Genomic DNA, 16,293 nt, shown 5'->3' on the forward strand with positions numbered 1-16,293 from the left:
GTAGAACATAGAATGCGTGATTACAAGCGGCGCGCTGTGAAAAGGGGCCGCTCGTGAGGCGCGGCCATATGGACTGGATCACAAAGAAAACAGCTGCCTTTTATCATCGCCACCGCACCATTAACGACTGACTGACCGGAGCGGTGACAAGGGGGCCGTCGTCCGAACATCTGCCTCCATTCGCGGGCTCGGTTTGCCAGAACGGATGGGGGTCCGTTGCCTGGATGGCTACAGGCTTTTTTTGTACCACAGCCTCGACATGGCTATCTCTCTGTCCATAAGACATAAGCTTGTCATTGGCTAATAATACAGTACAGATATGTGTACCTGTTTCATGCAGTGTATAACCCATGTATTTGTTGAAGAATATAATGCAAATATTGTTACGTATGCACCGAGAATATTTCCCTTGATGTTTGACATGCCGTTATTTCTGAAGGCTTAATAGCCTACTCACCTGTGCACAAACATAGGCTACTTGAAAAGGAAGGATAGATAGCACTAGGTTATCATCTCAAGACGAATTTAAAAATGTCAATCATTTACAGCTAGCATTGCTAATTTCCTAATTTTATAGGCTCTTTTGTTGTACAACTTTTGAAATGTAGATAAATCACTCCCTAGAACAGCAGAGTAATACTAGAAAGTAAAAGATTACATGAATTATATGCATTTTGTCTGACCTCAGCACAGGGCACAGTATGGTGTAATAGTTAAGGGACTGGATTTTGTCACCAGAAGGGTATTGGGTCTAACCCACTGCAGTTGTGATGAAAAGAAAATGAATGTAATGTAATGATGTGCCCTTCAGCAATGTACTCAACGTCAATTCTTTCACTAAAAATCCAGCTGAGAAAATGAATGAAATGCAGAAGATAAGCTTTGCAAGTCACCCTGGATAAGGACATCTGCTAAGCACACGAAAAATAGCGTAAAATGAATGCAATGAAATTTTATAGATGTATTTGCAGAACTCAGTCCAGGTGGTTATGGAATTGCCTGTGCAGTGAACATAGAATGTTGCACGTCTGTAAAAGATTTCCACATTGTCATATTGTCACAAGCTTGTCGCATGCTTATACATTAAAGGGAGGCTTTTTCATGTCCGTTTGATCTCATTTCTTGTTATGTTTCGATACTTAAAATGATCTGTTTCAGAGTGGATGCCTTTGCCAGGTGTACCCCAGCTGTGGTGTGGGAGAGCAGAGATCCAATAGGTTATTCATCTTATTTAAATCAGAAGCACACAGAGCTGGGGAGTGAAAGTAAATTGGTTCAGTTAAGAGGATGATTCGTTTTGTCAGGTGGTGAAGCATCTGGCTGGGGGAAAGCCTATGGTCACTGTGTCCCTTCAGCACCAGGGCTAGGTGGCCAGTTTTTCCTTTTTCAGTGTTATGTTTTTCATAGCATTTGTTACCCCCCACAGGGTCCCCTGTCGAAACTGAGATGTTCCATTTCTATCAGTTTTTATACTACTACCTTACTTGTTGTTGTGTCCATTGTTTACCTGTTCAGCTTTTTTCAAAATTAACACAAACGTCTTGATAGGTATCTATTTTACATGTGTTGGTAAACATTTTGAAATGAACCTTCCAAACCATTACAACTAAACAATGTAAAAATGTGCATACATTCAAATATAAAAATACGTGCACATTTACAGCATCTACTCAATATGATGCTTTCTTATCTTAATCTTAGAGGATGGGTTAATATTTTCACTTTCACCTTGGAGGGTTTCCTATTTTTATTAATCATTTTAATCCTTGATTTCTGTCATTTCAAAGTATAGCATGTGTTTTGGACTTGACAACACAGAGTTATAAATGATTTCATTCATGATTCCTATCTGCAATTGATTCTCAGTCTGGGTATATGTATACCCGAAAGTCAGTCAAAAACCATTGGTGATGAACCTTTGCCTATAGTCATCATGGTGTGTCCCACATGTCTGTATTCACCCACCACTTATGGTCATCATTCCTGATTCAATATGCAGAGGCAGCATCAACCACTGGTGAGAGTACTTGGCAAGAGATTGTCGGCTGACCCTAACTCAATTAAACCATCAAAGCTCCTTGACCGTCAGGTGTGTGTATCCTCAGCTTTACACCACAGCCGGATCACTCTGTTCTGCAACCTCAGGCCACTTGGCTGTTCTTTCTCTTCCTGGTTGCACATTCTAATCATGACAATCGTCCTCTGTCTGTTTGGCCCCGGTGCGATGGAACAAGCTTCCCATAGCAGCCAGGACAGCAGGGTCATGGGCCATCTTCCGTCACAGATTTCCTTCACAGCCATCACTCCAGACCGAATCTTGGCTCCCCTACCCAGGCATAACTCACCTTTTCTCATTTGTATAATCTCACTCCAAGGCATGTTGTAGTGCACTTGTGTACTATTGCGAATTTATTGAAGCATGCATTGCTATCAGTCCTTTTCTCATGACCATTTATCACTGCTCTGTATGAGGGGCTGATGCGTATAGGGACATGATCAGTTGTGTGTTGTATGAAACCCCTTTCATGCAACTTTATTGCATGTACTTGTTCTCTTTAAGTGTGACTGCTAACTGAAAAAATGTCAGATTTAAATGTAAATGATGGTCCTGTTCTCATTGATTTGTGGGTGATCAATAATTAACACAGCAAATCATATCTTTTAGTATTATGTTTTCTTGTTAATAATCATTGTGGAAACACCAGAGAGTTTTCCTGAAAGTAACAAATTACAGACATATTTTATGGGGAACATGCTATGTATGGGTTGGGGATTTTGACTCAGAAAAACAAGAGTTGGTACATTTAAGCGTAACAATCCTGAATGATTATTCCCCACTGTAATTGTATCAGCATGTAAGAAGATTATTGTAATTTCAATATTGTATTTTTAGGGGTTTAAAACCATATGAAAATCAAATCAGAGGCATATTTTTTAATCAAAGGGGAATTCATTTAGATAGCAGCCAGTTATGACAGAAAGCCGTGGGTTTATTAAATGGTTTTAATATTTGCAATGCGTTGACACAATTAAGATGACATATTGCTAGTAGGATAACAGTTCAGCTGTCGCTGGTTCTCTATAGGGCATTCAGAGAGGTTCACACCCCCTTGCCTTGCTATTCAGTCGTACGTCAGGCCTGCCTCTGTCAACAAAAGATACTTATGCTTGTTGACAACCTTGTCCTTTATTGAGGTACATATGCACATTCTGTTTCTAATCGCGGAGAGGACCATTGAATGAGAAATATTCATTTGTTTTAACTTCTGTTTGAACTGGTCAAAATCCTTGTATAGTTTCTCGCTGGTACATTACAAAAAATTAGTTATTAAAAAACTCAAACGCTTGTGCACTTGTCCCTACCCAAAGTAATATCATTTTTACTGAGACAACAAAGGGTTAAACTGTAGGAGGCGCGATGACTGGCTCTGGGGTGGAGTAAAGCTGGACAGTTGCTAGTAGAAACTTTTAATTAGCGAGTGAAAAGCCCAAATGGTGTAGCTATAGCTGCGCTATTACTGACTCTTGAATGTGGGGGGAAACAAATTATCTCTAATTAACCGCTCGCTTTTGAACTCCGGGAGACAATGGGAGATGTCAGTGAAGAGTCGTTGCTGGATTACATCTTCACAGCGGGGGGGAAAGTTAAGAACGCAGATTTACTGAAAACATACAAACATTTTGTCAATCATAACGACAAGCAACTACGTGGTAAGTAGTCAGAAACAGTTAGTGTAAAGTTCGCAGGTAACGACACAATCAAACAGCAGCACTTCATCTCTACATGATGCCGCAGCGCGCTCTTTGACGTTTCGTCTCGTCCTGGCTGGCACTAGTGTGGCGATCACGATGGTACCTAACTAGTTCCTTTAAATTTTGTAGTATCATGAATTCGTCTTCTTAATATTTTTAAGTGAAATTGGCGTTCATTTTATGTCCAAGTGCATTTAACACAAGTTGATTTGGCCAGTTTCAGAACTTGTTCTTAAAGTTTGTTTTGTTAGCCCTCTAGCAGAAACATCTGTTTCTCGTTTGGTAGAAAAAAGATACAGTTACATTTGGAATACAGTCATTTCCTTTAGGCTGCCATGTGCTTTGCCTGGGAGTGTCTCTCAAATTCCTACAAGCGTGTTCGCAAGGCAAACCAGATAAACTCTAGCCATCTATCTGGAGCTTTGTGAAATTCCCAGGGATGGATTCCTACCCGAACGTTTTGTTTTTGTAGCGATAGGCTTTCAATCATACACCCAAAATGTCAACACTGTCTACACATTCTATACATTTTAAATGCTGTTGTGATATACTTGCATGAAACCACAGCTTAAGTAGCTGTGTGGCTTGTTGATTCTTGTCTGTGTGTTTTTACCCTCTGACCTTTGAAAGGTTGCTCTCTGCATAAGGGATCCCAGGAATTAGTACATGTCCTTTGGAACTTCCATATTTGCCCAGTGTCAGAGGTGACCAGACTTTCTTATTTTCTGTCAATGTCTTTGACAGATATAGTGCTCATTAAGTTACCTCAATATTCCAAACCTTCAGACCAATCATCAGTGTCCCCAGCACCACACAGATCCATTGTGCACTTCTTTAATTAAGCCCAGTACTGGTTATGAAATAAATAACATGTTTTAAGGGGCTTTCAAAGCTTGAAATTATTATCCAATTTGACCTTGGCCCAATGGCTTGGGTGAGGACAGTCCAGATGTATTATCTCTGATATTAGAACTGCTGTGTGAGTACAGAGACTGCCAGCTGCTTTGAGACTGTGCCATCTGACATGGCTGTCCAATAAAGATGATTATTTCCTTACACCCTAAGCAGCTCTCAATAGCATGTTTCAGTGTCCAGCTGCAGTATTTGGGGTTATTTATTTATTGTTTTCTGTATGATCGGGGTAGTCTTGTCATGACTGTTTTGCAGTAGGTAATACACTTTAAAAGTATGTGGAGTCGCTGCATCAGTGTCTTGCTTGGGGTAATGAATAACTGAAATGCAAACTGTGTTGTCTCTCCTGACAAGCCAGGAATTCTCTTGTTGGTGTTGTGAGTGGGTGGCATCCTTTGAATTTCCTGTTTGCTGTGGATGTGTTGCAGCTAACTGTCCCCAGTCTAAATTTCTCTCTTCCCTGGACAGGAAACAGGAAGTAGCCAATTGTGTTGTCAAGGGAATATATACGTGCCTGCAACCTGTACCTACAGTTGTGGTGTACACCCCAAAGAGAACCATTTAACACACTAGACTTGCACCAGTCCTCATTTTTTAAAATGGACTGTCAAAATACCAGTTGTAATATTACGCTGATGAACAGGTCCAGACAATGAATTAGACCTAATGACCTTTTAGCATTACATACGCAGGATATACTACTAATGTAAGAGTCTTTACCTATTATTAGGACACCTGAAAAGATGTAAAGCTCAAAAGGGATACAGACATTAACTGTCAGGTAAACAACTGAGACGTTTCTAGACTGTAGCCCTAAGCACTCTTTAAGGCTGACCTCAGCATTCCTTGACTTCAGCTTTGGTTAATAAGTTAATGAGCGAAACAGGGGTACAGTGTAATCTCTGGGAGGGTAGGAGTTGCAGGTTTCACACAAACAGCCAGCTGGACTCTGTTTGGCTTCTAAAGGAAAACACTGCTGCGGAAACGTAGAGACAGCAAGCCGTCATTTGATATATGTGTTGTTTTAGGTTGGCTTCCCGTGTGTGTGTGTGTGTGTGTGTGTGTGTGTGGTGGTCAGGGGGCTGGTTTCCTCTCTTTACTCTCCCTGGCTGTTTTGGTGCGGTTGTTTTGTAATGGGAGCTGCTTTGGGGACCTGTGTGGAATCCCCTTCCGTTTGTCACTGGCCTAGAAGCAAGGGGGATGGGTACTCACTGCAGATTACCGATCAGCCCCGAGGCTCCTCCCCGAAATCCTGAACCATCACGAGGCTTAACCATAAGACACACAGCTTGGCTTGCAAGTTGCTTTGGGGTCCAGCTCAGTAAACAGCTTCGGTTGCAAGAAGAGCCCACCTCTGGGGAGATCGACTTGACCAATCACGCCAGTCCTCGACTCTAAATTCAGAAGTATTTGAGAGACCACATTACGGACTTGGGACTGTCAAACTCACTGTGTGTGTGGCTTTCTCAGGCTACGCGTTTGTTTGACCAAGATATGACACCAAAGACTTTCTTGTCTCTCTATGTATCTGTCCTGACAAATCTGTCCTGACAAATATTCTGGCACAACGTGTTGTTGATTTAAATGTGATACATTTGGTGGAGCTGAAGCCTACAATCTTAAGAAGTATGCTGACGGTTTTGAGTTTTGGAGAGTCCATTTGTATTCACACCAACTTTCTGTTTTTCTCCCTCACCAGCTAAATACAGAGAAGAGTTCAAACTGGTAATTGACAAGATCGCTGTGGTGAAGTCAGAGAATGTAAGTGAAAGAGGTGTTTATCTCAGGGCTGGGACGCTGGTTTTTCATCTGAACTGGACTGAAGTATTTCTGTTGTGTTCTGTTGCGTTAGCCTGATGTTCCCTGTATAACTCTGGCATAGGTGTATTTACTTTTTCGCTGTCTGTCACTGTATCCTTACACCTCTCAGGGGGAGAAGTACCTGGTCCTGAAGAAGAAGTACAAGCAGCTGATGCAGGAGAGAGAGGCGGAGAAGGGGATGCCCAGACAGAGGCAGGCGAGCCCACCCAGGCCTGCTGCCATGGTGCAGTGGGAAGGAGGGGAGGTCCTCACCCCGGATAGCTCCCAGAAGAGCCCCGGACAGGACACTTACCCCTCCAGCAGCGCCCCCACGGTGCAGACCGAGGTTAAGAAACCTGCCATGGTGTCCTGGTGCGGAGCGCCTGCCATCACAGTCACCGAGGCCCCAGAACAGGAAGCTGAGGACAGGGTGAGGGCCTTTTTTCCTCATCGTGTGCACCCAGGTTTTACCCTGGCCTAACTCATTGGTTTGTCTTGAGTCCATCCATAGACCTCATGATAAAGGGACATGATGAAGGCCTGGTCTGACAGAGAATGACAACCATGAACAATAATGATCGCTATCTTTGGGATCGCTTTCAGAGCAAACTTTATACAGATTCCTAACAATAAACTGCTTATAATATGTGCTATTTAAAAACATGATGCAGAGGTCATGACAGTGTGAGTGTCCCTGAGAGGAAGTGATTGATATGTCAGCTAAAATATACTCCCTGGTGTGACTGCCAAAAAATGACATGATGTTATCCTCATGTGTTATAGTTTTCAACTTGAACGGCAGTATGCAGCAGGAGGGAGTATTCTCAAACTGTAGATCATCCCAAACACAGCCTGGATTCAGTCAACATTTGTCCTTAACTCTGACACCCAATTAAATAAAACCGGTACTTTTGTTCTTTGTACAGTTTGCCGAGTACAGCAATCAACAAACTAATGAAAATGAGCCGCTTTTGTATTGAAAAAAGTAAAACTTGCTTTTATTTGTTGGTCAGAGTCATGGACAGATGTTGATTGAATCCAGGCCCTGGTCTAAAAAAAGCCGTAGTAAGGGGAACTGTGCTGGACCATAGCCCTGACTGCAGCCATTCTGCCATTCTTTACTGATGGATGAACAATGAAGCAGCAATAAGCAAGGAATTAATGCGCAATACTTCACAATACATCCTTCTTTGGGCAAATGTAGCTGCCGTTACTTGTACTCAAATCCACTGAGGAAACGCTGAATCTATATATATTATATATAATAACTTTCTGTATGCTTCTTCGGATAAATACAGATTGAACTATCCTTTGTTACAGTTAAGCACAAGTCGTGGTGGTGGTGGTGGTGGGGGGGGGGTGGGCATGTATATAGCTGCTGTTGTTTTTGGAACATAGGCTGCTGGGTATCTGGATTGTTCAACAGCCAGCACTGTTGTGGCCTTGATGAAATTTTAATGACAACTACAGCAGGTCGCCCAACAGCAGTTTGTCGCACTTACACACAGGAAGCCCTCTAAGGCCTGGTGTCGCATGCAACACCCAGCTCGAGTGTGGGAGTGTTTGGAGATAAGAGAGGAAAAACTGAGCAGGCAGGGTGACTCCGTCGCCTTATCTCAGCTGAGGGAGGCACAGCTGGCCCCTTCTTTGTTTTTAAGTCCGGTTGTCAGTGAAGATTTCCGGGTGAATTTTAGTAGGCACTTAGATCCTCATTGAAGCTGTTTGCATCACAAAAAGCTGACTCCGTGTATTCACTGTAAACAGAAGATAAGTTTCAGTTTTGACTTAGGATGTAAGTTCAGACAGTTAATTTTCTGTTCATATTAATCTACGTGACAAACCGCCTGTCGATTGTTCCATGAAAAAAGCAAACCCCGGGCAAGTGTTAAGTTGGGCATACCAAGAATCTGTAAAAGCTTTGTAAGATCTATTAACTTGTGTGTGCTTGGTATATCCAAATAAACATACCACTTGGTAGAAAATCTTGCTAGATAGATATTGTATAGAATTATAGTAAAGATTCCATTAGGTACATGTGTTAAATTATCTATGTAAGCTATACAATAGATTATTGCAGAGAGAAATTTTTTAAAGGATGGAGAGGACAGTCCCTAGCCACTCAAGGGGCTTCGGAAATAGATTTTTACACTTTGCATGAAAAAGCACAAAGCAGTATGGCGATTTCTGTATAATGAAACCACAATGGTTAGTGAACATGTCTAATTTTAAACCTGCAAGCTTACAGATGTGGCGACACAGTGGTGAAAGCCGGCAGAGACTGTGAGGACGCTGACATTAGGCCTGAGCATCACAGAGCTGCTGTGTCCTGTGTTGTCCACTAGGGGCAGCAGATAGATGAGGCACCCTCGCTTTCTGTGGCAGAGGAAACGTCAGACGTAGAAACTGAGGAGCGCTCCACTTCCCAAGATGATGATTCCCCCGTCCCCATTGACGGGGAAGACCAGTTGGACAGAGACACGGAGTCAAAGGTGAGAGGTCAGACCACATCAGTGTAAACAGGTTTGGCACTGAAACACAGGCACAGGCACAGGCTTGAGTGCACAGGCTTTTGGTATAGTGTTTCTGACTGCACACCATATTCTGCCACTTAACTTTTTCCCTCATATTCCATTATGTTTGTGAAATTGGCCTTCTTTTTTGCTATCACCTGAATATAGCCAAGTATCACCATCTCTAAATCTCCAGCCCTGAGGCCGTCATTCTTTAGTGCTGCCTTAAAAGAAATAGCCACTAGATGGCATGCAAAAAGGAACTTGGTTAAAAAGATACACCTTTTGATGAGGCTGAAAAGCAGTTGGAAAAAAGGAACATGTCAGTATCATTTGAATGTGTGTATCGCTGTCTGTTATTCTACGTGTGGGAAATTTTAGAGAGCTCAGTAAAAGTGAAATCACTCCTCTGGTTTGCCTAGTGTATTAGTTGGGTATCTAAAAGACCTCATGCAGATTTAGGCTAACAAAATGCATTAGAGGATATTCAAAAACTATTTCCAGTTTTTCTGTTGTTTATAGAGTAAACATATATGTGTGTTTTTTTGTGTTGTAGAGGGGGAAGTGTTTATTTCTGTTTTACCAAACTGGACATGCACAGCAAGAATGTGCCCTGCACATTGTAGATAGCTGATAGCTATGTTCAATGTTCATGTTCAATATTTCTCTCTTGGTGCTTTGGAGCTAAGCAGATTACAGCCATTACTAAATTATTCTGCCTGCATGTAAATCTCTAGAACCTTGTCCAGGCTATGTCCCTGTTTAATACTTGCATCTTGACATTTTCAGATGGCAGATTAGAATGTGTATATTCATGTTCGACTTTATGTAATAGACCTGTACTGTGTTCCTGTTCCTGTTTTCTGTCATGTTGTCCCTTCTTACGGCATGTAAGAATCTTGGGAAAGGAATCATTATGATGCATGTTTGTAAGATAATATTTTATAGGGATTTATGATGTCTGAAGACTGATTACAGATAGCCATGTCAGTGTCTGTGCTTTTAGCCTGGTTGTAAAATATAATGGTGTATCACAGCCAGTGTCTGTCCCCAGAAGTCCTTGTTAGAATTAGTCTGTAAAGGTATGGCACATCAGAGATTCTTATACAGAGAAACACAGATAGACTGCTCTACAGCCAATAGTGTGAAATCTGCACACAGATGATGTGGGCCATCCCATTCAACCACTCCACTTCAGGTTGTGAAAATATTGTCTGCTTTCCTCTTTTTCTCTTGACCTATGACATGTATTTCTGCTGTTGTGGTTTAACTGGCGGTGTTGTCTGTGTTCCCCCGAGACTCTTTGTCACACTGTGACGTTTTTCGATTTCCCAACTTCCCCTTTGGAGGTGGTATTTTGTGCTTTTAACTGTGATTGTCTAGGAATTTATTGCTGTGGTAAGGGTGTTGAGATGTCATAATCTGCATCTGTAAAGGCCTTTTGTCTTTACTCAATAAATGTACTATTTTCTGGGATTTTACCTTGACACAGTGAAATTCACTTTCAGAGTAGAGCCACAGCCTTAATGGTCCTGTTCATTTGCTAGTTAAGACATGAGTCCCTTTCCATTAATAAGGTAAGAGGTCTTTTTGTTATATCAGCAGTTAGCATGTCTCGATTAGCAGCACAGCGCAGTCAAAGGTCACATCTCGACAGTAACTCAACAGTAACTCCAAAGGCATACTCCCTGTGCCATGATGTTACTTCTCGTTTTTTTGCCTGCTTGTGGTTTTTTCTGTCTATAGGAGAAAAAGGTCTGAGTCTGGGTGGAATTATCTGTGTAAATATCGGCCCACTTTTTGTGTAAAAAGGAGTGTGTTTGATTGTCAGCTCAGGCAACATGAAAGAGCCGCGTGTTTGCCCGTCGCGTTCCAGAGCGGCCTCGCCGATCTGAGAACAATTAGCAATCAAGTGCGTTGGCCCCCTACATTAATCAGCGCTAATGACTCTTTGATATGCACCGAGACGTGGGGCCTCGCTTTTTTTAATCGCACTGACCCCTCGCAAAAGTAAAACTGAGCCGGGTTAAGAAAAAAAGGACAACTGAAGAGCCCTCGGCGGTTTGGCAAACAGACCCCGCGTCCCGCAAATTGCCAGCAATTATCTTTTCTGCCCTGGAGGCTGTCAGGGGTTTGCGGTTTTGGGAGTGAGGACGGCCCGTTCCAGCCAGTCTCGAGAAGGGGGGGGGGGGTTGGAACACCTCGCCCCCCCGGGCACGCGGTCCTCTCACGCTTGCCTGCCAACCCGGATCGGCCCAGCTGTGCGACTGGGCCCCGCCGCTCGTGGATTTGCGTTGCCAGTGTTTGCACCAGGTGGCACTCCTTGTTCCCAGGTCGGTAAACACCGTGCCAGCCTGTGCTCTCTTGCATTTATGTAACAAATCAAATGCGCTTACAGCAGTATTACATAAATATAAGTATTAATCAGTTTATTGCATTATCGCATTGTTTTTATGTTGAAAATGTGGTTGTCTGGTGTCTGGGACAAATCCCCTTTGTACGTAAGTGTGTATTATGAGTGCAGCACAATAATCATGGATTTTCTCATTGGTGGGGATGTGGAGGACATACCTCCTGCTGATGGCAGGGGTCACCTGTTCTTCCTCTCTTGGATTTGAGCCGTGGAGGGAAGAGGGCCAGGCCGCTTTACCTTGCAGTCTTATCAGGCCCTTCTCTCTGCCTCCAGTGCATTGCTTTTATCTGCCATTGGAAAGTCAGATGGGGCTGAATTTCTGATCTCTGTCTGATATCTGGACAGAGGGTTAGCATCTTCTCTGGGAGCTGACATTTAGCTGTCTGTCAAAGGTGTAGGAATACAGCAGACTGTCTTCATTGCTACAGTTTACATCATCCTTTTCATTAAAAATATGAATGGAATTATATTGGAGTATAACAAAGCCTGCCAAAAAGTCTGTGAAATTACAAATTTCAAAGGACTACGTACCATCATTGTACTCATCACAGTTATGTAAATCAGTGTATTGAAAGAAATTCTTCCTTTTGAAAACACTGGCAGACCAGCATTTCCCAGCAGTTATGGACTCTGCAGCAGAAAAAGCAGCTGCTTGCTATGTTAGTAGATGCACATAAAAATGCACATATTGAATGTGGTTTTCCAAGGTAGAGCCTTTACCCATGTGTTGATGGCTCTGTATCTTGACACATCAAGGCTTTTTTAGCAGACAGAGGGTGTCAAACAGCATTGGTTAAGTATCACAGCAGCTCAACGAAGGCTGTCCTGTTTTTCAGGGCGAGGTGGAGCAGGAGGCGGAGCCAGAACAGGAAGAGGAGGGAACAGGAAGCATCGGATCCAACTCAGTGGCTGTGAGTGACAGCGTCCTTGGCAGATAATGGGCAGGAGGGACACGCTGGTCCCCATCACAGCACTGGGTGTGACCTGATTTGGGGGGGTGGGGTGGGGATGGGGGTCATGCGACTGCCACAGCGAAGGTGTCATTGTGTGCCTCGTCAGTGTGACTATGGGTGGTCGGTGTCTGTGCTGTGGTTTGCTGTGGGGGACTGTCGCATGGTGTTGTGAATGTGTGCTGTTCAGTGTGAGTGCAGTACATTGTGCATTTGTATACCGAGCCTTGAGACAGTGTGAAAATGTATGTGTGAGAGTGTCTGTGTGATATGACTACTTGCGCTGTTTATGGATTGGTGCAATGGTTTTGCATATGCATATACTATGTATGTGTGTATGAGAATCTTTGTGTGTGCATCAGTATAAGAGGCTAAGTGTGTGTGTGTAATATATGTTTATATGTCAGTAGTATGCATGAGATGAAATTTTGTAATTTCAAATATCACAAAATCAGAAAATGATTAAATGTTTTGTGGCCCTGAGAACATACCTCAAAATCAAATAACCATGTGACTTACATTAAAACTGGCTGGAATGTAACTTACAGTTTTTCCCAAAAATTTAACGCAAGTGGAATTTTTACTTGCTTTACTCGTTTTGTCCATTAGGCAGCCGTGCTATGACAACAACTACTTCAGAAAACAATTTGTTCCGATCCATTATTCCTATTACTCAGTTTACATTTCAGTTGTGACAATATTCACTAATGTACCAATTGTAAATGGAAATTTTATGCATTGTTTTTATACCATTGTGCATTGACAAACATAAATATTTTAACTGATCCTAATTTTATATCATGAGCTCGATTTTGGGAAATGAGCTGAATGTATGGTCTCATGGCTATTCAACAGTGTTTGAGGCATGTGTTGTACATATGATGTGAAGAACATGTGGTGTGCTGCATGCAGTATGTGCTGTTGAACATGTGTGTGTGGTTGTGTGTGCTTCCTCTTGCAGCTGGATCCTCTGGAGAAAGAGTGGATGCATTCTGCAGCCTGCGGGCGCCTTGTGCACCTAACACAGCTGCTCAAGCAAGAGCCCTCCCTGGCCTACAAAAAGGTATCCCACACACACACACGCGCACACACACACACACACACAGACACACAGAGACACCTACACACACACACACACACACACCTACACACACTCGCACACACACACACACACACACACACACACACACACACACACACACACACACAGACACCCACACACACACACAGACACCTACACACACTCGCACACACACACACACACACACACACACACAGAGACACCTACACACACACACACACACACACACACACACACACACACACACACACAGACACACAGAGACACCTACACACACACACACACACACACACACACACACACACAGACACACAGAGACACCTACACACACACACACCTACACACACTCGCACACACACACACACACACACACACACAGACACCCACACACACACACAGACACCTACACACACTCGCACACACACACACACACACACACACAGAGACACCTACACACACACACACACACACACACACACAGACACACAGAGACACCTACACACACACACACACACACACACACACACACAGACACACAGAGACACCTACACACACACACACACCTACACACACTCGCACACACACACACACACTCCCAGTAGGGTGCTGCCGTTAGGCAGCTGCCAGTCAGAGCCCTGTTCCCAACATAGGGGGCCGTAGAGGTCTTTTACAGCACCCAATGTGGGTGAGAATATGATATAATGTGCTCAATCATATGATGGAGTAGTTCTGTCCTGAAGCTGTAACTCAGTGACTCCATGACTCGATAAACTTGTTACTTTGCAACATATATGTTATATTAATATATACAAATGTTATGTTAATATTATAACTTTATTAGGTTTTGAATAGATTTGATCGCTACTATCTTTTAGTACAGTTTCCCCAAATTTACCAAATCACACTTTTATTACACTAGTGCCATATTATTTTCTTTACCAATCATGTTATTAGTAATTTTTCATTTTGCACTGGAGTCCTAATGTGTTTGTTTTTGTTGTCTTGTGTTTCAAAACAGGATTTCACCTCTGTGAGTATACATTTCACCTGCTGGCATTGCTTTATGCTGCCAGTGTCTGACACAGTGTTACGATTCAGCTAATGTGTGTGTGTGTGTGTGTGTGTGCGCGCGCGTGTGCGTGTGTGTGTGTGTGTGAAAGAGAGAGAGGGGGAGAGATAAGGGTAGGTTTAACAGTATGTGGTAAATAGAATGGTGAAATAGAGTTTAACAGTATGTGGTTTCAGTACAGAGCCTCATATCTGCAATAGGCTAATTTTTTTTCCTCTTCTTCCTCGGGTGGAATTTTTGACTGTGACCACGGCTGTCTTTCCTAGGGGGTGAGTGATATTTATATTATATGCTCCTGTACCTCCAGAGATCTGAATATTATGATTCTTTGTACCACCTTCTAGGGATTGTGGGTAAGAATAGCCAAATTCACAGGGTTGACGTGATGATACGAATATGTTGATAGTCATGCTACACTTCAATTACATTTAATTACAAACTGAAGGAGTTAAGTGGTGGTTTTGTCATAAAGCAGGGCCAGTATGGTGGAGAATGACTGTTTTTCTGCATCTGTGTGGCAAAGAACATTTTTAGAACAGTTTTTAAATCCTGCTCACTGCAGGCTTACTGCACACATAGACAGCTTGTTCCATGTGGAGCAATTTTCCCATCTAGTTGTGTCGACAGTTTCTCACTTGATAGGTTTGAAAGCACAGCAGTAAAAACCACCCAGCGCAGAGCGTGAGAGTGTGACTGTTCTCTCAGATACCAAGCGCTTGTACAACAAGTTGAACTTGGATTGGGATAAGTTGGCATACCCTTCTGGATTTGAAGTGGGCTGTCATTTTACTGAATGATGCATGCTGCTAGATATGCAAAGATTATTTGAGGTTTTCCATGTCAAAACAAGGAATTGAAAGGTTACGGCTAACACAAGGAAGTAAGATATTTAAGAGTTATTTCCTTACAGAGGAAAAAGTGTAGTTCAAAACACAACATCTGAGTGATACATTTCAAAGGCTTGTGTGTCAAAGGATCACAAAAGTTTGGTTTTAGCTCTTGCGCCCCCCCCCCCCCCCCCCCCCCAAACGAATCCCAGTCCTTTTATTTGTTCCTTGTGCGCTTAAGAGATTTCGGTGGTGTTTGTCATTCCTCCCTGTATCGGAGTTCTCACACCGTCCTCTGTCGGACCACCTTCTAAGACCACCTAAGCCCCTGTCCTCTCCACCCGGACAAGATACACGGCGGCCATTGAAGTGCAGGGGGATTAGAGGGGGGGGAACCACAGGCCAGGGCCACTTAAAGATAATCTGAAAGTAATAGAAGTAGGGCTGGATGGATCGGGGGAACAATGGCCGCCACGTCCCCTGGAGGGTGGCGGATCCTCTGCAGAGCGCTTTGATGTGCTTCCCGCTTGGAGGATGCCAGCGCGGTGAAGTCACGCATGGGAATCCTTGGCCTTCGTTCAGATCCGTGTGCTCGGTGTCCCGGCTTCGCCTGTATGGCCGACGCCTCAGCAAAGGCAGATTTTGAAACTCAGGTGACCCTGGTCAATAACGGGTTAAGGAAGCGTCCATGATGTGCCCGCAGAGGACTCACCAGCCCTTTGGCTCAAGTGTATGCCCTGGCTGAGGGGGTGCTCATTTTGGGTTTGAGGGATGACTTGGGATGGAGTCCAAGGTAGTGGTAGAAGGACTAGGGTTGGAGCTGCCTTAGCTCAGGGCTGAGAGTGCCATAAATTGCCAGCTCACAGTCACCCACAAGACCGTGTGAGGCTGCAGTGATGTGAGCATTCTACGATCTCTCATTAATATATCTTTAGTCTCCGTGACATCGTTTTATGGCTCTTAAAATGTTATCAGTTT

At 43.3% G+C, this 16,293-nt stretch overlaps 1 protein-coding gene across 1 annotated transcript; it reads left to right on the forward strand.

The window, feature by feature from the left end:
* Nucleotides 1–3,485: 3,485 nt before the first annotated feature.
* Nucleotides 3,486–16,007, forward strand: LOC118780421 (ankyrin repeat domain-containing protein SOWAHB-like). The gene is made up of 9 exons (XM_036532885.1): nt 3,486–3,711; nt 6,365–6,426; nt 6,596–6,895; nt 8,808–8,954; nt 12,225–12,299; nt 13,300–13,401; nt 14,438–14,449; nt 14,755–14,757; nt 15,849–16,007. The coding sequence occupies exons 1-9, from the start codon at nt 3,588–3,590 to the stop codon at nt 16,005–16,007; spliced, it is 984 nt and encodes a 327-aa protein (XP_036388778.1). The 5' UTR covers nt 3,486–3,587.
* Nucleotides 16,008–16,293: the final 286 nt, after the last annotated feature.

Source organism: Megalops cyprinoides, chromosome 7, assembly GCF_013368585.1.
Source record: "Megalops cyprinoides isolate fMegCyp1 chromosome 7, fMegCyp1.pri, whole genome shotgun sequence".
Lineage (NCBI taxonomy): Eukaryota > Metazoa > Chordata > Actinopteri > Elopiformes > Megalopidae > Megalops > Megalops cyprinoides.